The sequence below is a fragment of the Alosa pseudoharengus genome, unplaced genomic scaffold (assembly GCF_046254945.1).
Source record: "Alosa pseudoharengus isolate Yale_2024_CS ecotype anadromous, Long Island Sound unplaced genomic scaffold, YU_APseudo_1.1 YU_APseudo_1.1_scf_11, whole genome shotgun sequence".
NCBI classification, from domain to species: domain Eukaryota; kingdom Metazoa; phylum Chordata; class Actinopteri; order Clupeiformes; family Clupeidae; genus Alosa; species Alosa pseudoharengus.
The window spans coordinates 33,855,699-33,883,198 of NW_027468576.1; the positions used below are offsets into that span (position 1 = coordinate 33,855,699).

The 27,500-nt window shown below is 44.0% G+C and overlaps 1 protein-coding gene across 1 annotated transcript in view; it reads right to left on the bottom strand.

Annotated features, from left to right (window-relative positions):
- The window catches only part of atf6 (activating transcription factor 6), a 71,307-nt gene extending 53,384 nt beyond the window's left edge, over positions 1–17,923 (bottom strand). Inside the window, exons 1-7 of the mRNA XM_076278957.1 lie at positions 17,691–17,923; positions 16,891–16,967; positions 15,722–15,797; positions 13,999–14,096; positions 11,366–11,486; positions 10,801–11,013; positions 6,553–6,746 (exon numbers count right to left, since the gene is read on the bottom strand). Coding sequence (XP_076135072.1) covers positions 6,553–6,746; positions 10,801–11,013; positions 11,366–11,486; positions 13,999–14,096; positions 15,722–15,797; positions 16,891–16,967; positions 17,691–17,802 — 891 coding nt within the window. The 5' untranslated portion in view covers positions 17,803–17,923. The remainder of the gene's footprint in view (positions 1–6,552; positions 6,747–10,800; positions 11,014–11,365; positions 11,487–13,998; positions 14,097–15,721; positions 15,798–16,890; positions 16,968–17,690) is intronic.
- Positions 17,924–27,500: the final 9,577 nt, after the last annotated feature.

Sequence of the window (27,500 nt, forward strand, 5' to 3'; positions counted from 1 at the left end):
TCAGCTACTCTTTTGGTGGTCCTACTGAGCACAAGAAACACGCAGAAGGACACCAATATATCTGTCCTCAGGAATAAAATCTGCATTCCTTCTCCCAGCCGCACTTTCTAACCAGAGGGGGGGGGAAAGAAACACATCTCCCAACAAAACAGCAGCTCCAACCTAACACACTGCAGCCGGTCACCGGTCCATCTCCATCTCCCTGACTTACTTATGAACACACCTGGAGCAGATGAAGAAAGAAGCACCGGAACACAGAATAGAAGCTGTCTGTCCCTGTGATGAAATATGGGGATTGCTGCTGTGAGGGAAAGCCTTGGCGACTCCATGAGACGTCCATGAGAGCTAATGGCTCCGACAGCAGCAAGGATGGGGGTTTGAGTTGGCCTTTAACCAGCTGGTTGTATATGTTCAATGGAGAAGGATGGTAAGTGAATCTGAGTCTCTTATAATGGCCCTTAAATGTCTTCCAGGACCAACGAGGGACGACATGAGGCCTTCAGGGAAAGAGGAATGTGTGCATTTCTGTGTGTGTGTGTGTGTGTGTGTCAGAGAGGGATGCTTAAAGATGAATAAAGCTAGTCACGCAACCAAGGGAGCAGAAGTGATCTGTGATTACCTAAATTGCTCTGATGCTTGTGTGTGTGTGTGTGTGTGACTCTGTGATCAGTATCTGTTACACATGTGCTTGGCAGGTGTGGCATGCAGTCGGGGCCTACACAGATCCTATTTTGACCGCGCTGGTGTTTCTTTTCTTTTTTTGGAGAGGCGTCTTTCTAAAACGCCTGACCTAAATAAGATTTTCTCTTTCCTTCCCTTGTTTCCTCTCTCTCTCTCTCTCTCTCTCTGGCCGTTAGCTTGGGAGTTAGCACAAAGGAATGCCCACTATGTGAACTGCAAACATGATCCCAGTGTTTTCTGCCGGGAAACTGTGTCCTTAGCTAATCTCGTTCTTCATCTGACCCAAATCCAAGGCTACCTTCCATCCACTCCGACAAAGCCACTGATGCAGGCAAACAACGATAACCATCCAAAATGTGCCTTGGTTGCTAGTACAGACTCAAAACTTCTAACCAATTACACATCTATTATATTACTGGTTAAACCAATATGGTTTTACAACTACATGCCGCAGAATACAAACACCATAATACTACTTCGGACTTGTAACCGGAGGGTTGCCGGTTCGAACCCCGACCAGTAGGAACGGCTGAAGTGCTCTTGAGCAAGGCATCTAACCCCTCACTGCTCCCCGAGCGCCGCTGTAGCAAGCAGCTCACTGCGCCGGGATTAGTGTGTGCTTCACCTCACTGTGTGTTCACTGTGTGCTGAGTGTGTTTCACTAATTCACAGATTGGGATAAATGCAGAGACCAAATTTCCCTCACGGGATCAAAAGAGTATATATACTTATACTTATATACTTGCACATTTCCAACTAGCTACCAAGCTCACAACCATTCGAACCCAAAAGATTGAGGGCAAGGCAGTAGCTGAAGGATGCTAGTGTCATAGGAGAGAGAAGGGACTGGTCTTCAGGGCCCCCCAGTGAGCGGGCACTCTGGGCTTCATGTGTGTGTGTATATGTGTGTGTATGTGTGTGTATGTGTGTGTGTGTGTGTGTGTGTGTGTGTGTGTGTGTGTGTGTGTGTGTGTGTGTGTGTGTGTGTGTGTGTGTGTGTGTGTGTCAGTAGGTGGGAGAAGGGACTGGTCTTCAGGGCCCCCCAGTGAGCGGGCACTCTGGGATTCTGTGGACCACTGGGCCTCATGTTAAGGGAAAGATAGAACACTAAACACAGTAAATCCAAGTTCTCTTTCTCTGTGTGTGTGTGTGTGTGTGTGTGTGTGTCAGTAGGTGGGGTTACATTGACAGTTTTTTTTGTCATTCTGTCATTAAAGGAACTGTACGTAAGAAATGTATTTCGATTAATCATAAAATGGCCTGATATGTCACTAGACATTAAGAAATCATGTTAATCACTGACAACAGTAGTCCGGCCAGGATATTGTCATTTAAAAAGTGAAGTTGCAGCCCTCAACTGATGTTGATGTTGTCATGTTTTGTTTTGGCCTGATGCGCCACCCTTCACCTATCTACTAATCACGAAGTCAGTAGTGTTTCGCCATCTGGGTTGCCAGCTCTGCCAGTCAGGGGGGAGGGGGAGGGGATACACCGCTCTACAGTAATTTGAAAGTGATTGCAGTACCAGTTTTGGCCACAATCTTACATACGGTTCCTTTAAGTTAATCCAAATGAAAAATGTGTCTCATCTGTTTACATGGAGTTTGTTCTATTTCGATCAGGTGCTCTCAAGCGCTTTAGAATCTTTGATCAGAACAGCCGTCGCTTTGCTTTTGCTTGAGAAGCTACAGCGGGCAACCCGACTGACCTTACACGTGGCTGTCCAATTGGAATAAGAACGGAATGCAACACCCCTTTTATTCCGATTAAAATTCTAATCGGATTGGCAGTTTTATTCCGATTGAGCCATTATTCCAATTCTAATCGGAATAAAAATGTCCATGTAAACCCACCTAGTGTGTGTGTGTAGTGACGGACTGGCAGAGGCAAACAGCCTCCTTGATGTGTTCCCAGGACTCCAACACTGGACACATCAACGTCTGTTTCTATGCCAATGTTTTGGTCACCACCGCAATGCGTCCATCTTTTTCACAAATGATTGTGGTTTATTTTGAGGCCAACTGTCCGAGTAGCCAAGCTTCAACCCCCACACTACCAAAGTGACCGCCCTTTCAGGATGTATCACTGCTCTTTCTCTGCATCTGTCACCCTTGGTGCCTGCATGGCTATACTAGCTTTTACATCCACCGTGAGGTCGCAGAACAACAGTGTTTTTATAAAATTACACCAGTATTAAGAATTATATTTGAATGGACACACCCTACATGTTATTTTTGCTCCGTTTGTAGGGGAAGACTTTTGTCTCTGTCTCCCACTCTGACGGTCAGGCCCACGCTAAGCTGCTGCCCATTCTGTTATACTGCCCAATAAAACCAGTTATATGAAGCTACAAAACTCCACGCTTTTAGACACACAAGACCTGCATCAGCTGTCAGTTAAAGCATGAACTCCAATGGAAAAGCACACCCTTCCTCTCTCTCTCCATCACACACACACACACACACACTTTCACACACTCTCTCACTCTCACTCACTCACACACTCACTCACACACTCACTCACTCACACACTTACTCACTCACACACTCACAAACACACAGTTCTGCAGGTAGTGTTTGGGAGCAGGGTCCGGGGGGGGGGGGGGTGTTGGCCTGTTTCCCCCTGTGTCTCTGGGATGGCCAGTAAAGTAGGGCGTGGAGCGGCAAGCCCCTTGTTAAAGAGCCTTCGCTGCTGGGGCCCCCGATCAGTCAGGGGTTTACACAGCAGCTTACGAGCGCAGGCCGAGAGAGAGAGACCGTGGGCCCGAGGCCAGCGTTGCCAGTCAAGCGCATGTCATCGGTCAACTGGAATAGCTACGCATGATAAATGAAAGAAACTATAGACCCTTTCAACAAGGTAAACAAAAACAATGCTTGAACGTTCTATTTGGGCCCCAATCTACTTCCTCTGCATTAAGATAACACATGGAATGTTAAAAAGGAAGTCTTGTGGGGCCAATTATGATGCTAATAATGGAACTCTCTTGAAAGGGTCCATAGACCCTTTCAACAACAAAAACAAAAACAATGCTTGAACGTTCTATTTTGTTCCCAATCTTCTTCCTCTGCATTAAAGGTCCAGTATGTAGGAAATAATGGAAAATAAACTGTAACCATTCCAAAAATGATCACCATATGTTGTCAGAGAGTAAGGAAACACGATGAATTGAAGTAATGGCTTATTTGACAACATTACTCTAACCCGTAAAACCCCGTAAAACCCATGAAAAAAATTGAATTACGGGGCGGAATCTCTTGGAATTTTCGTTTATGTTTTGAACGATTAATTCTAGAATAGCGTATTAATAATGGGCTAGCGCGTCCTCCTATTTGGGTTGCCAAATTAGCAAAGGCCAACTGTCAACAGCTGTCAGTTGTAGGCTAGTCATGAACGCCTACGAGAGGCAGGCAAATTTCCCAAATTAAAACAAGAAACAAATTAAGTGGACATAGGAGGAGCTTCCTGAGATGGTGACGTCTTCGTCAAACGAAGAATATCAAATCTGACGCAGAGCAGGCCATATTTCTCCACAACAGGTAGCCTAGGCTAAACTTCATCTGCATCGCTAACTTCAGCTAAATATGTTACGTTGGTTAGAGAGGTATGTTTTGTTTTCACTTTTTCCGTAATGTGTAGCTGGGTCATGGTTGGAGAAACGTTAAAGCAGCTGCAGGTCAACTAACGTTAGCTAAGTCTTCATTACATCTGGCAACCCAGAAGAGGCTCGCGTCTGGTAGTCTTGAGAACGTTCACCAGTGTTTTGATTTTGGCCTACAGAACGTTCGGTAACAATCCTACAAATCACACCTTTAAGATAACATATGGAATGTTAAAACGGAAGCCTTGTGGGGCCAACTATGATGCTGATAATGGAACTCTCTTGAAAGGGTCTATACACATCACATTTCCACACATAGAAATTGATGCTACTTATGAAAACAGTACATCTCGTCTCTGCCCGAGGTCATTTGGCATAGACTTTAATGAAGATAAAACAAAATGTAACTATAGATTAACATGTGCATACATTTATATGGATACATTTTACAGTCTTAGGCTGAGACCTCTTGCTGCTTTAGTGATGTAAGTGCTATACCATCAGATGTAGTGTTGTCACGATACCAAAATTATGACTTCGATACGATACCTGCCATAAATATCACGATGCTCGATACTAAAACGATACTACGGCGAAATCCTAAGATATCTGGAGAAGAAAGGACTCATACCTCCTCCAAGTGTATTGAGTCATTTGTGTTGAATTTGGTGCACTTTTGTAGTGTGTAGGTCAATTCTGGGTTCTAAACTTCCTACATAATTATTATTTTTTTATAGTCAGTAAAATAGTAGGCCTACTTTGTGTGATTAAGTCCTTTATTGTTTGTTATAGTTCATTTACATTGTGTTGTGGCAATAAAGTAGCTTTAAATAGTCAAACTAGGCTAGATCAAGGTCAGTGTTAAAATTACTGCATGCAAATCACTGAATGCTATGCAGAGGGGCCTAATCTTTAGGCCATCTGATGTACAGTATAGGCTACCCTAGGCCTTCCCGTGTTCATGGGATTTCTTTGACAGTTGCAAAGGGGAAAATGTGAGGATAGTCTTCTTTGTGCCCAGTGTACAAGTACGACGTTCCAACCACTCAGGTCTTCGTCAGATAGGCCTACACCATTACCTGTTGCAATATATCTGTGTGCATTCCTACATTACGTCTATTTCTTTGATAACATGATTTGCTACCACGTACTGTAACAATAAGCCGCTATTATTATTAGGACTCAACACGCTTGGTGGTGTTATGCTGTGGGCATTAATTAGCGCATTTCGGGTAGCCTATCCTGTATCTGGGCAATAATTATTGAACAAATTGCAGTCTACATGCCATGACAAATATTACCAGTAGTAGGCTGCTACTGACCGAACATGAAATAGATCGTTTACAAGTTATGGTAATGTTATTCTGGCGTGAACATTGCGCTTTCATCGCGTTAGCACCCTTGATTACAGCTCGTTATGTCTCGTCAAAATGATTACAGCTCTGTCTCGTCAAAATTCATTGATGAAGGAAGGTTAGCTTTATCCCAGAGAACCATACTCGTTTCACTTAGGCTAGACTAAAACATAAGAGAAGAACTTGGCACTAACCATGTAGTCGTGTTTTCTATAGCATATTCGTTAACCTGTCGTTCTTTGAACTCTTTAAAAATGTTGGGATATATCTGCGAGGTGTTTAGCCAAGTTCCATGCGTAGCCTACTGCTTTTAAATGACTTTGTGTACCTGATGGCTTGCCTTCACGCTATGTATCCGAAATAGAAATAGCACACCTTTTGTTTTATCCACAAGGCCTAGAACTGTCGGCAAAGAACTATGTTGACGTTGGCTGCGCACTCACTCACTCAGAGCTGCCTGCTTGACACGCCCACTTGCCTAGATGCGTGCAAGGAGCAGTGGGAGCAGCAGTTGACACAGACACAGAACGTTATTATTTTAATAAAGTATCGATTCTAAAAACGTCTGAAATCGTATCGTTTTTTGCGTGAAGGCATCGCGATACCTTTTTAGTATCGATACACCGTGCAACACTAATCAGATGTATGACAGTGTGTGTGCACTGATGATGAAGTGTGTGTAGAATAGAAATATACAGTATTGATGTATGAGAGTGTGTGTGCACTGATGATGAAGTGTGTGTAGAATAGAGATATATTGATGTATGAGAGTGTGTGTGTACTGATGATGAAGTGTGTGTGTAGTATAGAGATATATTGATGTATAAGAGTGTGTGTGCACTCCCTTACCCATAGCACTAGGAATGTATCTCCACTGAAATCATACTCAAATCCACAGGCTGCACGAGGAACACTTACGTCGTCATCAGAGCTGTGGGTAGAGCTTTGGACGGAGGCTGGACTCTGGAGCGTCATGGTAACCACGGGTGGGGCTGCAGCAGGTATGCGTGCGTCCGGAACCAGCGTTGGCATGGTAACCACTCGGGTCGGGACGGTCTGCGCTGTTTGGATGTGGAGCACCTGAGTGGGCTGGGGAAATATCATAGGACGAGCTGAGAGAGAGAGAGAAAGACAGAGAGAGACAGAGAGAGAGAGAGACAGAGATGGAGAGAGAGAGATGGAGACAGAGAGAGAGAGAGAGAGAGAGAGAGAGAGATGGAGAAAGAGAGAGAGAGAGATGGAGATGAAGAGAGAGAGAGTGATGGAGAGAGAGAGAGAGACAGAGAGAGAGACAGAGATGGAGAGAGAGATGGAGACAGAGAGAGAGATGGGGAGGGCAAAAATTAATATGAATTCATATTAAACAGGGGGGGGGGGGGTAAAAAAATTTAATAAAAAAGAGAAAAATAATGAATTAAGGAATGAGTAAAACATGAAAAATAGAGGAGATACAGTGAACAGAACCCTGGTATAATTTGCAGAATGCCAAAAACTCCTTCAAGAGGTAACGACATAAAACAACCACAGCAATGGGCATCTCGAAAATATACATTTCATGCCACACAAATACTCAGACTCAATACTTGGAGGTAAGCTGAAGGGAGGGAGGCAGTGTTTGTGTGTGTGTGTGTGTGTGTGTGTGTGTGTGTGTGTGTATGTGTGTGTGTGTGTGTGCGGGATGCCAGTGATGGCTAAAGTATACACGCCTGATGTCAACCCATCCTAACACTTCCTCTGCCTGGCACCATCCCTCAAATACTGAAGAGCTTTCCACTTCACACACAAACGCGCACACACACGCGCACACACACGCACACACACGCGCACACGCGCACACACACACACACACACACACACACACACACACACACACACACACACACACACACACACACACACACACACACACACACACACACACACACACACACACACACACACACACACACACACAATAAAACAAACTCAAGTGGGTACTGTGTCAGAAACCAGGTCCCATCCTTTAAACAAAGAGGTGCCTCCTAGTCGGTGGTAGCTGCTTCTCACCACACACACACACACACACATGCACACACACACCCTTCAGTGTTAAATGGTGTGTCAGCATTAATGGGTTAGCTGGGGGGACAGGACCTCCCTAGACGCATGGCTGACCCCTGACCCATGTGCATCGGTACAGCTGTTAGTCCTCTGTCAGCCTGGGAGGAACTACTGAAACACAAACACACACACACACACACACACACACTAGCACTGAAACACACACACACACACACACACACTCTCATCCACTAGCAGGGCCCTTACAGGCCCCAGCACGACCCAGGGAGAGAGGGAGAGAGAGGGAGAGAGGGAGGGAGAGGGGGGCACCAGAAGAATAACAGAATAACAGAGTGACAGAGTGCAAGACGGATGAAGGCAGGAGGACAGGGAAGACAAAAGAGGCACCAAAAGGGATGAAAGACAGACAGGCTGCAAGAAAAGAGAACAGCAGAAAGAATTAAGGACTAAAAGGCAAGGAGAGAAAGAAAGAAAGAAAGAAAGAAAGAGAAAGAAAGAAAGAAAGAAAGTGAAAGAAAATGAATGAAAGAAAAAAAGAGAGAAAGAAAACAGTACTAAAGAAAGAAAAAAAAACAGAAAGAATGAAAATAGTACTGAAGAAGCCACAGGCTGTTTACAGGTTCCCAAGTCTAAGACAAAACACACACACACACACACACACACACACACACACACATACACACATACACACATCATCTTCAGCTTTCATCTCTCCATCACAAAGCTGGTATATCTGACCACATTAGAAGACTCATTGTGGAGGGCATGGTGGACCAGTGGTACTGGCACCGCTTGAACAGCGACCCGCAACATTGTCGCAATATTGTTACAACGTTGTTATAACGTTGTCCTTTCGCACCTATATCCCGTTCGAAAGCGAGGGCAATGTTATAACAACGTTACAACAATATTGCGACAATGTTGCAGTTTGCTGTCGCTTTGGATAACAGAGTCTGCTAAACCCTCTGACTTTAGGGGCAGTCGTGGCCTACTGGTTAGGGCTTCGGGCTTGGAACCGAAGGGTTACCGGTTCGATCCTCGACCAGTGGGAACGGCTGAAGTGCCCTTGAGCAAGGCACCTCACCCCTCACTGCTCCCCGAGCACCGCTGTAGCAAGGCAGCTCACTGCTCTTAGTGTGTGCTTCACCTCACTGTGTGTTCACTGTGTGCTCTGTGTGTTCACTAATTCATGGATGGGATAAATGCAGAGACCAAATTCCTTGTATACGCAAGTAGATAGATAGATACTTTATTGATCCCCAGGGGAAATTCAAGAGGCTTGAAGTATACTTGGCCAAAAACATGATTTACATTTAATACTGCCTTTTTCACCACTGACACCACAGAATGAGGACAACTGTGGCCCCTCTCCCAACAGAGTTTAAGAGAGAACGGCCCCTAGCTCTTCTCTCCGAACCTGTGTGTGTGTGTGTGTGTGTGTGTGTGTGTGTGTGTGTGTGTGTGTGTGTGTGTGTGTGTGTTTGTGTGTGTTTGTGTGTGTGCGCACATCTTCCTAAACCTGCTCCTTATCAAACCTCCATCTGAGTGCGAGTGCTTAAATATTCCCCCTTTGTTGGAGGGAAGGTTCCAGGCCGGCCACCCAATCCCTCCGCTTTGATTTCCCCGCTTCTGAAGCGTTGTTGATGCTTGATCTGAATCAGGCCCAGACAGGACATTCTGGCTCTTCTTATCGGCTAACATGAGCCCTGGACGGGCGCACTTGAAAGGCGTCTGGATGTTATTGTGGCGCTGGCCAGAGGAGGGGACCTGGGGAGGGGTCTTGCTCTGTGTGCTGGGGAGGCCCAGAGAGGTACGCCTGGCTGTTTGGACTGGCCACTGCTCAACTTGGGGTAGTGGACAACAGATTAGGACCCTGAGTATACGTGCACGCGCACACACACACACACACACACACACACACACACACACACACACACACAAATGCATACCGACACATGCGCACACAATAAAATGCAACCACACACACACACACACACACACACAAATGCATACCGACACATGCGCACACACACACACACACACACACAAACGCATGCATATGAAAATGTATGCCCACAGCACTTAAGACAGCATGTCAAAGTTGACTACATCAAAGACACAACAATATTAGATGTGTGCAATGACAAACATGACGTGTGCAAAACATTATTCAGCCACACGAGCCCACACACACACACTTATGAGACAATCACTACAGAGAACATCTAATCTCACCATATACATGAGGGACTTTAACATAACCCCCTGGAAGAGACACACAATCTCATATTCCCACACTTGCCCCTGAAAGAGTACGTGGGAACCAGAACACCCCTACAACCTGATCAGCACACCCACTACAACCATCAGCTTTAGAATCAGTGAATCCATTGTCCCGTGCATCTGGGCTCTATAAGGTTTCACTAACTGACCAGTAAGAACACTTGGAAGGAGGCGAGATTGCAACATGTTTTTAAACAGATTATCAAAATAAAACTAAGATTGAACACCAATTGCTACTAAAACTGTACACTGCGCTTGGTTGAAATGTCTTCTGTCTAGTGTCTATGGTAATTTAGAACAATTAGATCACAGATTGTGGATAGCAATTAGAACATAGAGTTTACTCCTAACACCACTCACATTTGGAGTCTTATACTTCAGCAACTATTTGCTTTGAATAATATGCCTGCTGTATGAATAACTATGATGTAATTGTTGCATGATGGGTAAGCTTAGAGCTCCCTCCTATGGTGGACACTATGGCTTACAGCTGTAGCTCAGGCATTCATGGCCCTAAATGGATAACACAAAACATTGGGTTGAACTTTCGATTTTGCAATAGCTTTTCCCTGTTTCAGGAAGACGTTGTTGAAGTTAACGATTTAAAGACTGGAAAGCACAAATATTTCTCTCCTAGACATGCAATAAACCCATTTATGTCATTCAAAAGCCTAAGCTCCCGGTTCCAGAATGGTCCTAATACTGAGCCCTAAATGGCCAACAGAAAATATTGGGTTGAATTCTCCATTTTGCAATACTTTTTCCCTGTTTCAGGCAGACATCAAACCATTCACAATGTCAGATTGTAATACATCTCCTCACCTGCAGGGGGAGCTGGTTTGATGGCGACCCTGGCAGGCTTGAGCACAGGCAGCACAGGCTGCAGGGACTGGATGGACTGCAACGGCTGCAGGATGATGGTTTTGGCCTGCAGGGGGGTGGCGGCGGCTGTGGGCAGGGGCATAGCTGTGATCACCGGCCTGGGCTGGATGGACACCTTAGGGCTCGGCTGAATGGGCCTCTTCACTGGCTTGGCTAAGGAGACACAAACACACACACACACACACACACACACACACACACAGACACAGACACAGACACAGACACAGACACAGACACACACACACACACACACACACACACACACACACACACACACACACACACACACAAACAAACACACAAACACACACACACACACACGGATAAAAATAAACATCCATCTGAAAAATGTACCACAGAAAGTAGTAATTTGGTAGTGTGTTGTTAAGCCAGATAACTACAGTAGATATTACACAAGGTCACAAAGTAGACCTTGTCACTTTTGTCACTTGTTTTGTTAATACACTAGGACTTGATACTGTGATTGGCAGTGAGGAGGACTGACCTCTGGGAGTCGGATTGGTCCTCTTAGGTGGTGGTCTTTCAGGGGGCAGCTCCGAGAAGCCACTGGAGTCAGAGCAGACAGAGAGTGGGGACGCCTGGGGCTGGGGAGAGAGCGCCTCGTCCTGCAGAGGGCAGCAGTGAGCAAACACACGTCAGACATTGCCTTCACACTCCATACACACACACACAAACCAGTGCCTTCACACTCCATACACACACACACAAACCAGTGCCTTCACACTCCATACGCACACATACAAACCAGTGCCTTCACACTCCATACGCACACACACAAACCAGTGCCTTCACACTCCATACGCACACACACAAACCAGTGCCTTCACACTCCATACGCACACACACAAACCAGTGCCTTCACACTCCATATGCACACACACAAACCAGTGCACGCACACTCTCAGTCCACATGCACACACACACAAACCAGTGCCTTCACACGCTCAGTCCACATGCACACACACACACACACCTCCCCAATGTGTTGTTATGTGTTATTCTAGAACTCCCTCTGTCCAGAACATTCTCCCTCTCCCTAGACATTCCTCAAATTATGCAACTCAGACACCAGCACACACACCAATGATTACACTCTCCCACCACCACACAGAAATGCACACTGCCATTTTTATACAACCAGCAAACAGAACACACATACTCATTTCCTGTTAAATTTGCCCTTTCCAAGAGTGCTAAGAGTGCTCGGCCAGTGTCCTTTAGATTAGAGGTCATCTTACCCATACATCACTCAGGCTTTCCACAGGGACCTAAGCCAGAGAGAAGGCCTTTGGTTGCCCTCAGCCTTAAGTGGAAAAGGCCATTAATGTTATACTAGTAGGATTATACATTTATTTAATTGTCGGAGAGTTACTACTGTGGCACAGCAATGCAATATTGCGTGAGGGTAAAATACTAGGGGTGTGTGACAGGATGGGGAGGTGGCTGCAAAGTCAAGTGGTCAACTCAAACGTGGTCTTGACATAGAAAACCACAGCATTGTATATAGGTCCCACGTCCCTCGTCTTTCTGCTCATCAAATGCAAATAATATGAGTTTCATAAAAACAAAACAAAATCAAAAATATCTAGGCATGTTTCTTTTTGTTCACTTTTCTATTCAGTCATAACTTTGAAAAATCAATGTTGGCATTGGGCCTCATTCACCAACCGTTCTTGTTCATTCCTTTGTGAATCCGCAGAAGAGTTTTAGTAGGATGCTCTTAAGAACAAATTTAAGAAAATTCTTAGGGAGATATTGGTGAATTGGTATTTTCCTGGTATGTTTCCAGGCTGTGTTGTATCAATGTGCCCTGCTCACTTTGTGTTTCATCATGTAATGAGGAGATGAACACTTGGTTACATGAAAACCACAAAGTTAGTTAGTTGTCTTTCTTCTCAGCGAGTCCTCTGTAGTACTTATTGTTGCACGTGCCTATATAGGCGCACTCAGTCTGCAGGCGCTCTTGAAAGTTGTCCAGATAAGAATCTGGTCATGGTCACATTGAAAGCTCCTTGCCTGTGTGTGATGCCCTTGTGATGATTAGAGTGAGCACTAGACTCTGGTTTCACACAGCAGGTGTGTGTGTGTGTGTGTGTGTGTGTGTGTGTGTGTGTGTGTGTGTGTGTGTGTGTGTGAGAGAGAGAGAGATGACATTCTGCAGTGATTAGGTGAAAGTGAAGCTGCTCAATAAATTATGCTAATGCATCTACAGCTGTGACACACACTCTCACACACACACACACAGACCTGCTATGTCACCCAACTGACAACATGTTGATGGGCTATTGAAATGTTCATTTGTAGATGGAACATCTTAATTAAGACGCCCAGGTGGGGAGGAGGTGCCACACACTTCACCTTCGATCGCACCTCATAGGAGCAGCTGGCATGGGTGGGGTGTTCTCACACACACACACACACACACACACACACACACACACACACACACACACACACACACACACGCACGCATATGAAAATGTATGCCCACAGCACTTAAGACAGCATGTCAAAGTTGACTACATCAAAGACACAACAATATTAGATGTGTTCAATGACAAACATGACGTGTGTGAAAAATGATTCACCCACACGAGCCCACACACACACACTTATGAGACAATCACTACAGAGAACATCTAATCTCACCATATACATGAGGGACTTTAACATAACCCCCCGGAACAGACACACAATCTCATATTCCCACACTTGCCCCTGGAAGAGTACGTGGGAACCAGAACACCCCTACAACCTGATCAGCACACCCACTACAACCATCAGCTTAAGAATCAGCTTAACAATCACACAGAGATATGTATAGGGGGCATGAAACCCCAATACACACACACTCCACAGACATCCATACATAATGTGCAACTCTTGCTGTAACATCGCAAATGTGTTTGCACTTGCTTTCACCCAGTGACTGTCACTCACTCAAATACACATGCAAACACGCACGCACACACACACAATCCCAAAAGACATATTTGCTTCATACTACGTAGATCTAGAGGCACCAATATCCTGAATCTTTTTAAAGGCAAGTGCTCACAGGAACAACCCCCCCCCCCCCACACACACACACACATACAGAAGAGCTGCATATCTTACCGAGAGAGAGTTGGGAGAGTGGGCCTCCAAGGACGTTGGGGAGGGCACTGAGCTGATGGTGTGCGCTGGAGAGAGCGAAGCCGCAGTCACGTCCCCATCTGCAGGGGCACAGCCACACACACATTAGCATCCATTCACATCCCTCCACAAAAACACACACACACACGCCTCAGTGTCTTCCGTAACGCCTCAGAACATTGCTGGATTCATTTCACACACCACCATTAGCGTGGGGGCTCAAGAACATGCCCCCATAGTGTAGCGCTGTAACTGCCTGGCTGCTTTAGCTGCTGGCTGCAGCAACTCAAACTAGGTAAAACCGACTGTTTTCGGGTTTTTTGTTCCGAGAGTACTCAGTGTCCTCGAGAAATGGAGATCTATGTGAATAATCGCCGGACTTCTCTTTTAATAGATTGTTCAAATAAAAAAAGTCCATCAAAAAAGCATACTCATAAACTGCACAATAGTTACACACAGGTGAGTAATTTAGACAGAGTTAGTACTACTACAGGACACAATTCATTAGCCACTTAAATATGGACATACTGTACATTTCAATTCTACCCATCACCAATCAGGTAATCAAGATAACTCCTCATTTCTTTGTGGGCACACCATCATGTTGCCGTGGGAGGAACACACACACACACACACACACACACACACACACACACACACACACACACACACACACACACACACACACACACACACACACACACACACACACACACACCAGCACCCTGAGAGCCAGAACATCTGCCTAGTCAAACATCCCATAATGTACAACACCAGCTGCCACGGCAGTCCCATTGAGAACAGCCATACTGACACATGCTAGTGTGCTTGATGCTGGAAAAGAGACACAACACACACACACCTCCATTGGGTCTTCATACTCAAGAAGAAGTCTTGGTAGGGACACTAATATCCCAATTGTTTTCTTTAGTAATGTATGGTCATTATCAAGTTAGATTAGCTTTATAGAATAGAATAGAATAGAATAGAATAGAATAGAATAGAATTATTTATTGTCAGAATACAACAAAATTGGGTGGCATTCCTCTTTGTGCTTTATAATACATATATAAAAGGGGAAAAAAGAATTTAAAACCAGATTTATCCTAATTAGGTGTACAGGTTTGAGACTGATTCCTTTTCCAAAAAGCCCTGACCAGTTATATGCAAATGCCTCTGAATAACTCCGAGGCAGCTAAACTGGTTCTAAAAACTGCAGCATCAGATCACTATGAGAAAGTATACAGTCTTTACAGCAACTGTGTGATAGATCGCTGATACCCTGCATCAACAGGAACTAAAACAGAAGATAATGACACTAAAAGACAGAAGGTTTTAGACAAAGTATGTAACTGTGCTCAGCAGGACTAGTGCTTTAAAGGAATTATCCGGAGTAAAATGCACTTTAGATCGATTTCCGGATGATTGGGGATACATACGTTGAGTTGACATCAAAATTATGTCATTCGGATGTGTTTTGAGAATTAATGAACTAAGTATTTGTCATATTTATTCTTCTGGTTTCCTCGGTTTTTCTGAAGTGCTTAGTTTTAGAATTTCATATTTAAACAATGGTAAATCATGCCTGCCTTGCAACACTAAACTGCCTTCTCTGATCTTTGAGGGCAGATTCACTGGGGCTAAATTAAAGACGACTGACTGACCCCACGTCAGTGGTTATTCTGGGTCTGGGTCTCACGTTTACCTGTGCAGGTGCTGCTGGTGTCTGGGCTCCAGGGAGGCAGGTCCATGTCGAAGTCCAGATCAGGGACCTCGCCAGCCTGGCCGTAGGAACAAAGACAGGCCATTACATACGGCACACAGTGGAACACTAACACGAACACGAACACACACACACACACACATACACAAAGACAGGCCATTACACACGGCACACAGGGGAACACGAACACGAACACACACACACACACACATACACACACACACACACACACACACACACACACACACACACACACACACACACACACACACACACACACACACACACACACACACACACACACACACATATACACAAAGACAGGCCATTACATATGGCACACAGTGGAACACGAACACAAACACACACAAACACACACATATACACAAAGACAGGCCATTACATACGGCACACAGTGGAACACGAACACGAACACACACACACACACACACACACACACACACACACACACACATATACACAAAGACAGGCCATTACATATGGCACACAGTGGAACACGGCACAATGGTGAATTGGCGTCTGCGCCTTAAGTTTGTGATGTTTTGCCTGGTGCGTGAACTCCAAAGGTTGAGTACAGTAGAAAAAAGCAGAGGCGCACTCAAGGGCTCGATATTAATAACATTTGTATTGAGAGCCGAGGTTTTTACAATGAGTCTAAGGACAAAAAAACTAGGAAACAAACGTTTCGGGCTTAGCCCATTATCAATGTCTCCATTATGAAACACAGTGGAACACGAACACACACAAACACACACACACACACATACACACACACACACACACACACAAAGTTGTAAACAAATACACAAAAAACATGAATAAAACACTGCAAGTATGCATATGCCATGCAAACCCATATGTTGGCTGTGACTGAGGAAACAATCATCAATCCAACCTCCTCCAAAACACCTCCTCAAGTTCTATATTTTGGGTAGACCTACTCACAAAACCCATACAGTAGCTTACAGTCGGATGCAAACAAAAAAATAATGACAATTGTTAATAAGTCTAATTCTTCAATCCTTTTCTATGAGCCCAATAGCTTATGTGGAGTGGGTAGACAGTATGATATGATGCTGTGTTGAGTGTAGGGAGGAATAGAGCAGTGTAACCAGCAGCAGCGGACTCACATAGGCATCCCCCTCTAGAGCTCTCAGGAGCTCATCTGCATCCCCAAGGCCCTCCAGCTCATCAAACAGGCTGATGTCTGTAGACAGAGACAGACGCAATGGTTACATCTCCACTGGGAACAGATTACAGGTTAAGTGAAGCATGAACCTTGAACATGCTCTGTACAAAACGCAGCTCAGAACAATTAACTGTCTATACTGGATAGATAGAAAGACATAAATAAAATGTTCAAAATTATAAATATTCTATCAGGTTATGATGATTTGACACTGTAGTTATATTCAGGTTGCTAACTAAATGTATTCAATATAATATGGGCACACAGCATCGCTACACCACGGGTATGACGACAAACACAGTCTCAAGTTATTTCCATTTATCAAAACTGTAACGGCCCCTGGTCAGAAAGCAAGTTGGACTAAGCAGGGTGAATGCACATGCGTGCTGTACTGTACACTTATGTAACGGGGGTGGGCCTAATATTATTACAGGTCTAAAATTACAGGTCTCAATCAATCCAGCGTCTACAGCATCAAGTCAGCTCCAGTTACTAACTACACCATGCAACGCCTGTCATGTACAGCACCACTTTCATTATTATTAGGCTATTAGCTAGGCTAGCCACTAGCTATCGCTAGCTATTTGTTACATTTAGATAACAGATACAACATAATAACGGTGACATGTTACATTTACTAGGCTACAAATGCAATTTAGCCAACCCCCATGCAACCGCGGATGAGGTAAATAAACTTGGTTTCGTAATAAGAAGCTAAAGTTAGCCTTAACGTTAACTTACCCCATTCCCCATCCTGGTCAATGCAAATGTTCCCCGTAACAACGTTACTCATTGTTGTATCCTGATGATGATCTAGGTGATCTTCGAAGTCTAACGTTAAACCTGACGCCATTCTTCCAATAATACATTAGTAAGGTTTTGATTGAAGCAAATAACGCCTTCTATCTAAAACTCAAAGCAGAACATCTGTGACATCTGGTCCAAAACAACCTGTCTAATGCAACTTCCTGTAATTTGCGTCGTAGCCATAGTAGGCTACGTACACGTCTGTTTTACTGTGAACTACGGGTGCTGTAGAGGAGTAAACATAACCGTGCACGTCCGATATGTAGATAGTGTTTGCAAAGAGTATGGTGTTAGGCTACTGTTAAACAAGTGAAAGTGTAAACTGTAGGCTAAGCCGAAGTTGCTCTGGATAATACCACAACATGATCAAAAGCTTGCTGATACTTGGTTTGTTCTTCTTTTTTAGTGTCATCGATAATTTACTTATTATTATGGCCGCCGCGCAGCGAACAGGCTAGGCTTAGTCAGAGTTGTTTTTCTTTCGGATTTTTTTTTCTCACAGTAATTTTGTGTCAATGATAATTCACGGGACACTGAAAGACCGGGGTACACAAAACTTGGTGGGCATAGCCCCACAAGGATGACACGGAACCATTGTTTTCAGTTTTCAAACACCCTCTGAATGCATTCGTGGAATTCCGTTCATGGGGGACCATACAATAAATTCATATATGTGTAGGCTACATTTAGTGACTGTATTATGGGAGGCCGTATAGTGCAATAACATTGGAATAGTGGCACTACACACTGAACGTACTTGCACTACACACTGAAACACTGACACATACGCACTGGGCACTAGTACCACACTGGAACTCAAACAGCAACACACTGAATTTCCTGCATCACACACTGAATCTGCTTGCACTCACACTGAAATCACTTGCTCAACACACTGGATTTACTTGCAGCACACACTGAAACTACTTGCACTACACACTGAAACAGTTTGCACTACATTGAAAATACTTACACACACTGAAGCTCCTTACACTAGCCTACACACTGAATTAACTTCCACAACACATTGAAATGTCTTGCTCAACACACTGAAACATCACATGCACTACACACTGAACTCACTTGCGCACACACACTGAAGCCGCTTACACTACTCACTGAATTAACTTCCACTACACACTGAACTCACTTGCACACACACTGAAGCCGCTTACACTACACACTGAATTAACTTCCACTACACACTGAACTCACTTGTACACACACTGAAGTCGCTTACACTACACACTGAATTAACTTCCACTACACACTGAACTCACTTGCACACAAACTGAGGAGACATGAGGTGTCTATTCTATTGTAATACCAGCTCCTTTTGTCTGGCGTCATATTTTAGTGAACTGGGTCCTGAAAGATTGCTGCCATTTCAGTTAGCTAGTTAGTTAGCATTAAGCCAGAAGCAGCAACGGCATTGCTGGTAGATAGTTTTGGTAACCTAGCAACAATAAACACTTGACCCGAAGCACTCTGAAAGGGGCGCTGTCAGCGCAAAAAATGCAATGTGGATACAGGTTCACGAGTCACTGGCAACAGCAGGCAAGGTTAACAAAAACATCTGCCAGCCAGACTGTAATGCACGTCCTTTTTGGAATGTTGTTGGAGTGCTAACTAACTAGCTAACTAGCTAACTGAAGTGGCAGCAATCTTTCAGGACTCAGAAAATGTGGAAATGTATATGGTTTGCGGCTAATTCCTCATAAAACATTGCAGTCGGGTCTGCCTGTATGGCTTCAAGACAGCGCAAGGTGCTCAAGAATATATTAATAAAATCTTCAGGGTTTGACTGAACAAGTAAGGTTTGGTTAAAGAAGGACATAGATACCACAAACCATATACATTTCCACATTTTCTCTCTTCAAATCTTAATCAATGGCTGGTAATCTGAGAGTGGAACTTCCTGTTACATTATACCAACTTCCAGGCGCACTGAAAAAGCGAGTGAGTTCAGTGAGTGGAAGCAGGTTCAGTGTAGTGCATTGGATGTTTCAGTGTGTTGAGGAAGTTAATTCAGTGTGTGTACAAGTGAGTTCAGTGTGTAGCGGAAGTTAGTTCAGTGTGTAGCGGAAGTTAATTCAGTGTGTAGTGTAAGCGACTTCAGTGTGTGTACAAGTTAGTTCAGTGTGTAGCGGAAGTTAGTTCAGTGTGTAGTGTAAGCGACTTCAGTGTGTGTACAAGTGAGTTCAGTGTGTAGTGCATGTGATGTTTCAGTGTGTTGAGGAAGAAATTTCAATGTGTTGTGGAAGTTAATTCAGTGTGTAGGATACTGTAAGGAGCTTGTGTGTTAGTATTTTCAGTGTAGTGCAAACTGTTTCAGTGTGTAGTGCAAGCAGTTTCAGTTTCAGTTTCAGTGTGTGCTGCAAGTAAATCCAGTGTGTTGAGCAAGTGATTTCAGAGTGAGTGCAAGCAGATTCAGTGTGTAATGCAGGAAATTCAGTGTGTTGCTGTTTGAGTTCCAGTGTGGTACTAGTGCCCAGTGCGTATGTGTCAGTGTTTCAGTGTGTAGTGCAAGTACGTTCAGTGTGTAGTGCCACTATTCCAATGTTATTGCACTATACGGCCTCCCATAGGCCTCCCATACTGTATGCATGCACTCACCCACGCACTCATGAACACGCAAACACACACATAAAGGCATGCACACATAAACACACAAGTATGCACACACATGCACACACACATAAACACACACACAAACACACACACATAAAGACACATGCGAACACATATACACACAGTATACATGTAGGCGTACAAACACACCCACGCACATGCACACACACAGGCACGCACGCACACACACATACACGCACGCATGCACAAACACACACACAAACATGCACACACACATAGAAACACACACATGCAGGCACGCACACAAACACACACACACACACACCACATTACCCCCACACACCCACTCGCGAACACACAGACACATAAAACACACACACATGCAGGCAAGCAGACACACACACACACACACCATTACCCCCCCCCCACACACACACACACACACACACACACACTCAGACACACAAAAGACACACACAGAGAAGCATGCATATACACAAAAGCAAACGCACACATGCACACACTCATTTACAGTGCAGTTTTGAATCTGTCAACCAAAGATACCTGCGATTACAACGCTACACCTTTCGTTTTTCATTTTTGCCTTTTCATTTTAAACTAAATGGAGCTACACCTCAAATGAGTGGATATTGGATGTGTTGACATGGCCCCTGGAGACCAACATACCAAAATAATTTGATCATCCTAAGCCCTACGGTTCTCGAGATATTCACAGAAACTGTGTCTGGCCACCTACAGGCCGACTGGTGTACAGTCACTTAATGTACACATATATTCATTTATTGTATGGCCCCCCATGAATGGAATTCCACAAAACTTGGCATGCATTCAGAGGGTGTTATAATGATCCTACACTTCAAATTACATGCAGTTTTAAACATGTCAGCCAGAGATACCTGCGATTACAATGCCTCGTTTTTGCTTTTTAATTTTTAACTACACTCTAAAAAATGTTGGGTTAAAAATAACCCAAATATAACCCAGCCGCTGGTTAACTATTGGACCAACACCACATTGAGTTATCCTAACCCAATGGTCTGGGTACATTATTAAACCCAGCAGGTTGGGTATGATTCTAACCCAAAACGCTGGTGCTGGGTAGTGTGCTCACGTCAGGTGGGGGAGAGGAGGGTGTCCTAAACTATCAACCCAGGCTGTCCTAAACTATCAACCCAACAAGCTGGGTTACAGAAAATAACCCAACATGAGTAAAAACAACCCCACACAATGACCCAACAGTTTCAACTCAGCGTTTGGGTTGAGAAAATAACCCAGCATTTTTTAGAGTGTAGGTGGCGCTATACCTCAAATGAGTGGATATGGGATGGGTTGACATGGCCCCTTGAGACCAACATATGAAAAAGGTTGGTCATCTTAGGCCCTACGGTTCTTGAGATATTCACAGAACACTGTGTCCAGCCCACCCCTCTTTCGGGGGGCCTGCTCTTGTACCTTCTACCAAATGGTAGGAGGGTGAAGAGACTGTGGCTGGGTGCTGTGCAAGCTACATGATACAAAAAGACTGGTTGAGATAAACTGTGGGAAAAGGTCAGCATTGTGAAAGACTGGAAGGTCAAGGGTTCCCCGGCTCCAGAACCAATTGAGAGTTGGTTGGTTGCAATACCACCAAAATGTCAGAAGATGGCAGTAGAATCCTATGATGCTGCTCCACTGCACTCATGACAAGGACTTCACAAGTGTTGCAAATGCCCAGTGCCTGACCAGTGGAATTCTGTATAGGTTTGCTGGTCAGCTGTAACACACTCAAGCAGCAGTGTGATCAATTTAATCTCACTAGCAAGATTAGTATTTTGCAGATCATTTTTATCCTGTCTTCGCAGAGCAAGTTTTCTCATGCTCATTTCCTCTCTTAGTCTCTCTCTCTCTCTCTTTCTCTCTCTCTCTCTCTCTGATAAAATCTGAAAGTTGACACACTAACATTTAGGTGTGACTAAGCCGAACCTTAGATCTGATGGTCTTTAAAGAGGCCACAAAGAGACTACAAAAAATACACCTCACCTGTCAACATACAGCTTTTGTCTTGGTAAATGTGGGATCACAGAGTTGTAACTTGTGACACACAACTTACCTGTGCTATGATCTGTATTAATACACTTTAAGATTGCACAAATAAACACGTTTTCTAGATGAAGCTACTGAAATGACATCAATCTTCGACCCTGGCGGTGTGTAAAAGTCAAATACAGAGCAGGTTGGCACAAATATATGTTTTGTGGAACAATTGAGATCCGACAAGGGCATTACATAAAAAGTCAGACATACAAACCTAGATACCTTTGACAGTCAGACTTTCATAATGTCACTGTCAAAATGACATAGGTCAGATAGGTCGTGCAACCCACCCTATCGGCGCCCGGCCTGTGAAATAGAAGTCAGATGCTCTTTCGAGGGACATTCTGGTCCTGGTTATACGATGGTGTCAGGTCACTGGAGTAGGGCACCCATCCCTGAGGAGATCAGGAGCCCTGGGGAACAGGTGCTCGCTGGCCCTAATCTCTCTGGTCCTCCGGGGACAGCAACAGCTTAACCTGAGGTGGTCTCCTCAATCTCTGACGGATTTGACACCCCCACTCCTGCCCTGTCCTGGCCAGATCTCTGTCCTTGGCACAAATTAAAATAACAAACACACACACACACACACACACACACAGACACGTACACACACACACACACACACACACACACAGACACGTACACACACACACACACACACACACACACTGTTGGGCATCCTTGCGGGTGTGTGCGAGCCCTGTGAGCATGTGTGAGGAGGATGCGTGGCCCGCGGTGTCCTTCACGTGTTTCTCATTAACACAGAGTTGCGAGCGCTGCCATGGCCACAGAGTTGCGAGCGCTGCCATGGCCACTTCGGCAGCATCTTGCTGGATGCCGTGTGGCTGCAGCTGCGCTCGCATGAAAATCAGGGGCAGTGCCACTCCTGTGACAAATATCTGGAATTCTGTGATGAGTTGTGTTGTGTTATTCTGTGTTGTGTTGTGTTGTGCTGCGATGCGTTGTGCTGTGCTGTGCTGTGCTGTGCTGTGCTGTGCTGCGCTGCGCTGCGTTGTGCTGTGCTGTGCTGTGCTGTGCTGTGCTATGCTGTGTTGAGTAGAGTTGTGTTTTGTTGTGCTTCATTGGGCTGTGCAATGTCATGCCGTGCTGTGCTGTGTTGTGCTGTGCTGTGCTGTGTTGTGCTGTGCTGTGCTGTGCTGTGCTGTGCTGTGCTGTTCTGTGCTGTGCTGTGATGTGATGTGTTGTCCTATGCTGTGCTGAATGAGTGTTGACATGAGCAAACGGATGTTCACATAGCCCAAAGGCCTCTTAGCAGGCTATGTGTAAAGTTAGCCTTGGGATGAAAATAGTTCAGAATATAGAAACTGTACTATGGTATGGCCCTCACTGACAATTAGAAAATTAAACTATAGTGCTCAGCACTCAATACCTCTGCTTCCTGACGGGGGGTTGATCCAGGAGAACGTGTCAAAGCCTGTCGATTGGCATCTTGTGTGGAAGTGTTGGGACATGTTTGATCTGTCATGGAGAAGGGGTTCGTTTTCATGGCCACTGCAAACACACCTGCTGGGAGCTTTGTTCAGGGACACCCCGAACCAGGGATCTGATTTCAGGAAAGGACTTCTCTTTCTCTCCCTTTCTCCTTCTCTCCTTCTCTCTCCCTCTTTTCCTCTGTGTGTTTGTGTGTGTGTCTGGTGTGAGAAATGTGTCCCTTGGTGTCTTTTCATCTTGCAACCAAACTAAAAATGCTTTCAGAATATTTCGAAAAATGCCTGTAAAAATAAGAATTCCTAATCAATATCACCAAAACCATCATCAAATATGATTTCTGTCTGGTCACCTCTCATCTGTCTAGTCAGCTGGGAACATGGTTCAGGTGGATGACTATGGCAAATAGTTGGCAAACAACCTCAGGTTATAAACTTTGTGGTTGGTGACCATGAGGAATGTGAATACCAAACTATGCATGATGCTATAGCATTTTCAAATGAAATGTCTTTGCATGTTTACTTCAACCCTTTATACCTCTCAATAATGGCACTTCTGAGCTTGTTGTCTTATGTCCCCAATGTGCCCCAGGCAACCATTCGCAATGATAGTTATTTAGGGCTGATACAACAAAATCAAAATGAGGGCAGTCATGACTATTTATATTATACCAGGGGTGTCAAACATAAGGCCCGGGGGCCAGATCAAGCCCGCCAGCAGGTTTCATACGGCCCCCCAGATGTTCTGGGTATGGTGGGGAAATTAGAAAAAAAAGATAGTCTTCAACAATGTGTAATAAGCAATATCTCTATGATATATTGATTAAACCACTACAAACCATCCTCAGGAAGGAAGAGGCTGAAAGAACTGACATGGAAGTAGGTTATTTCAAGAGAGATAGCGTTATATATGATAGTACATGATTTGTACTTGTTTGCTTATAAGTGGGCATGGTAAAGGAGTATATCAAACAACACCCATACCCATGCAGAAAAATTATAATAACCATGACAATGACGGCCCTCACGAGGTCTCATTCCAACAAATCTGGCCCACTACCTAATATGAGTTTGACACCCCTGTATTATACTATTACATATACTGAATGCCAGATGTCATTATGTATTAGGGCAGTTCCAGCGTTATGGATGTGACAATTGGACTCATATTGGTAAACAAAATGCCTTAGAGTGGGGGCAAAATTAGTATCAGTGAATTAATTTGCATAACTTTTAATGCAACCTCTGTCATCTGAATACTGAGAAATCCTCAAATTTCATATAATCAATTTCATCCTAAGAATACAAGGCATTTTATCAGCGTTATGGATGTGACATGAAATGGACACACTTTTGTGAGAGATTACAGGTTTTCTACAAACTTGAATGAACACAAAAGGTGTGTTTTTGAAACTATGCGTCATTTTCGTAATGCATTATGTAGGAAAAACTGGCGTTATGGATGTGACGGTTTCACGTTATGGATGTGACGTGTCTGAACCAGTCCTCGACAAACTACATAAAACACATAATTAAGTAGTGAATTTTGATATGAAACAATTGAAATAGTAATCATGAAAAACTAGCGATGAAATTATTGCTTCCTCAGTGCCCACTAAGATCCACAGGAAGAATCAGGACATCAGGACAACAAGTCATTTAAAATATAAAAAATAAATTTATTTTTTTCTTTTTACTGTCATCAATTTTGATCAGTGATTCCCGGGTTACTGAAACACCAGAGAACATGAAACTTGGTGGCCACTCCCCTAAATAACTAGCCCTACCTGAACCGTTGCACCCAAGATGACAAAATATTTATGGTATTTATATGTTAGTCTCAAGAGCCCGCATGAACCTAACCCATACCCACTCATTTGTGATTTGCACACATAAAGTACATGCACGCGCACTTGCACACACGCACATGCACACACACGCACATGCGCGCACACACACACACGCATGCACGCACAGTCGCACATATACAGACAGGCAAGCACACACACACACATAAACACATACAGACAGGCAAGCACACACACACATGCACAAACACCCACCCACATGAATGCAGATACATAAACACACACACATAGGCACGCATGTGGGCATGCAAACACACACGCACACACACACACATAAACACACACACACAGGAACGCATACGCACATGCACACACAGACACACAGACACACACACACACACACACTCTTATAAACAAAAGCAAACTCACATATGCACACATTTACATGCACATGAGTTGCAGGAGTAGGAGATGGAGACAAATTGACAAGCGTGATTTATTTTTGCGAAGAGAATATGCAGGACTGAGAGGCGGTCATATTTTGTACCGCTATGCGGTACATCTAGGTACTATTAGCTACAGAGGACCTGACACTTCAAATGCTGTCATATCGCGTCACATTTAAAATTAAACTGTGTTAAGCAGACGTGAACGGCAGGCTGAACAGATCTGCAACAGAAGGAGATTGCTATGTTAACTCCAGCTGCAAAGTCAGCCATCTTCACCAGCTAACACGATAATCCAGTTACTGTACAACATTAGTATGACAGTTACAGGAAGATAATCGCTCAGATTTTCGTTATTAGGCCACTTGAAAATAGGCTATGGCTATTGGCTAATCACTAGAGGTATTTTAATATTATGTTTGTTTTGCTAATGGTTAGGCAAGGCCTCCCTGTGGTTTTGATCAACCTAATAATCTTTGAAATGTCAATTGTAAACAAGTTGAAATGCGTTGAAACTGACATGCCACCAGAACAGACGTTTTATCGGCTTTGAGGTATAATAAAGTCCCCAGTCTTGTAAATTCACATTATGTAACATCCATAACGTCACATCCATAACGCACCATTAAAGGTTTTAAAAATAAGAAAGGGGCACAATTTGGTCATCACACTTTACATTGATATAAATCAGCTTTGCACAGACACTATGGACATTGTCGCATCAACACTGTATGTGTAGCATAAACTTTTCCTATAAAACGTTATGGATGTGACATGGCCATGGAACTTGTTGACTTAAAAACAAAAGCCTTACAAATGTAAGGAGTTGTGCTCTTAAAGGCAAGCTGAGCATAGACATTACTCTACCATTCCCTTGTCAATCTGGAATTTGTCAAATGACACAATTTGTTTGAACATTCACACCCATTTATCCACTTTTGAAATATGTATAATATTACCATGTGAAATATGTTGTTTCTGTATGGTTGCACACCATATTTATGATGTAAAAAGAGTGTCATTCTCCATCAAATTCAATCAGATCAGTTACAAACAATAAAATATAGACCTAAATGAAGATTTTAACAGTTCTATTTGCGTATGCACAACTTTTTTTTTCCATGGTAAGGATGACCTTTGCATGGAATTTCCCATTATGAATGCTTTATAGACATGTATAAATGCTTTCTCAATGCTTTATGGATACTGAGTTTAAGTCTTACCACAATGTCAATAAGATTGTTGTTGTTGTGCAATTCAAAGCATGGCACGCTCTGCAAAGACACCATGTTAGTCACGATGGTCATGGGGCTGAGCCAAGGGGGCTGAACTGGGCAGGGGGGAAGTGAGACTGAG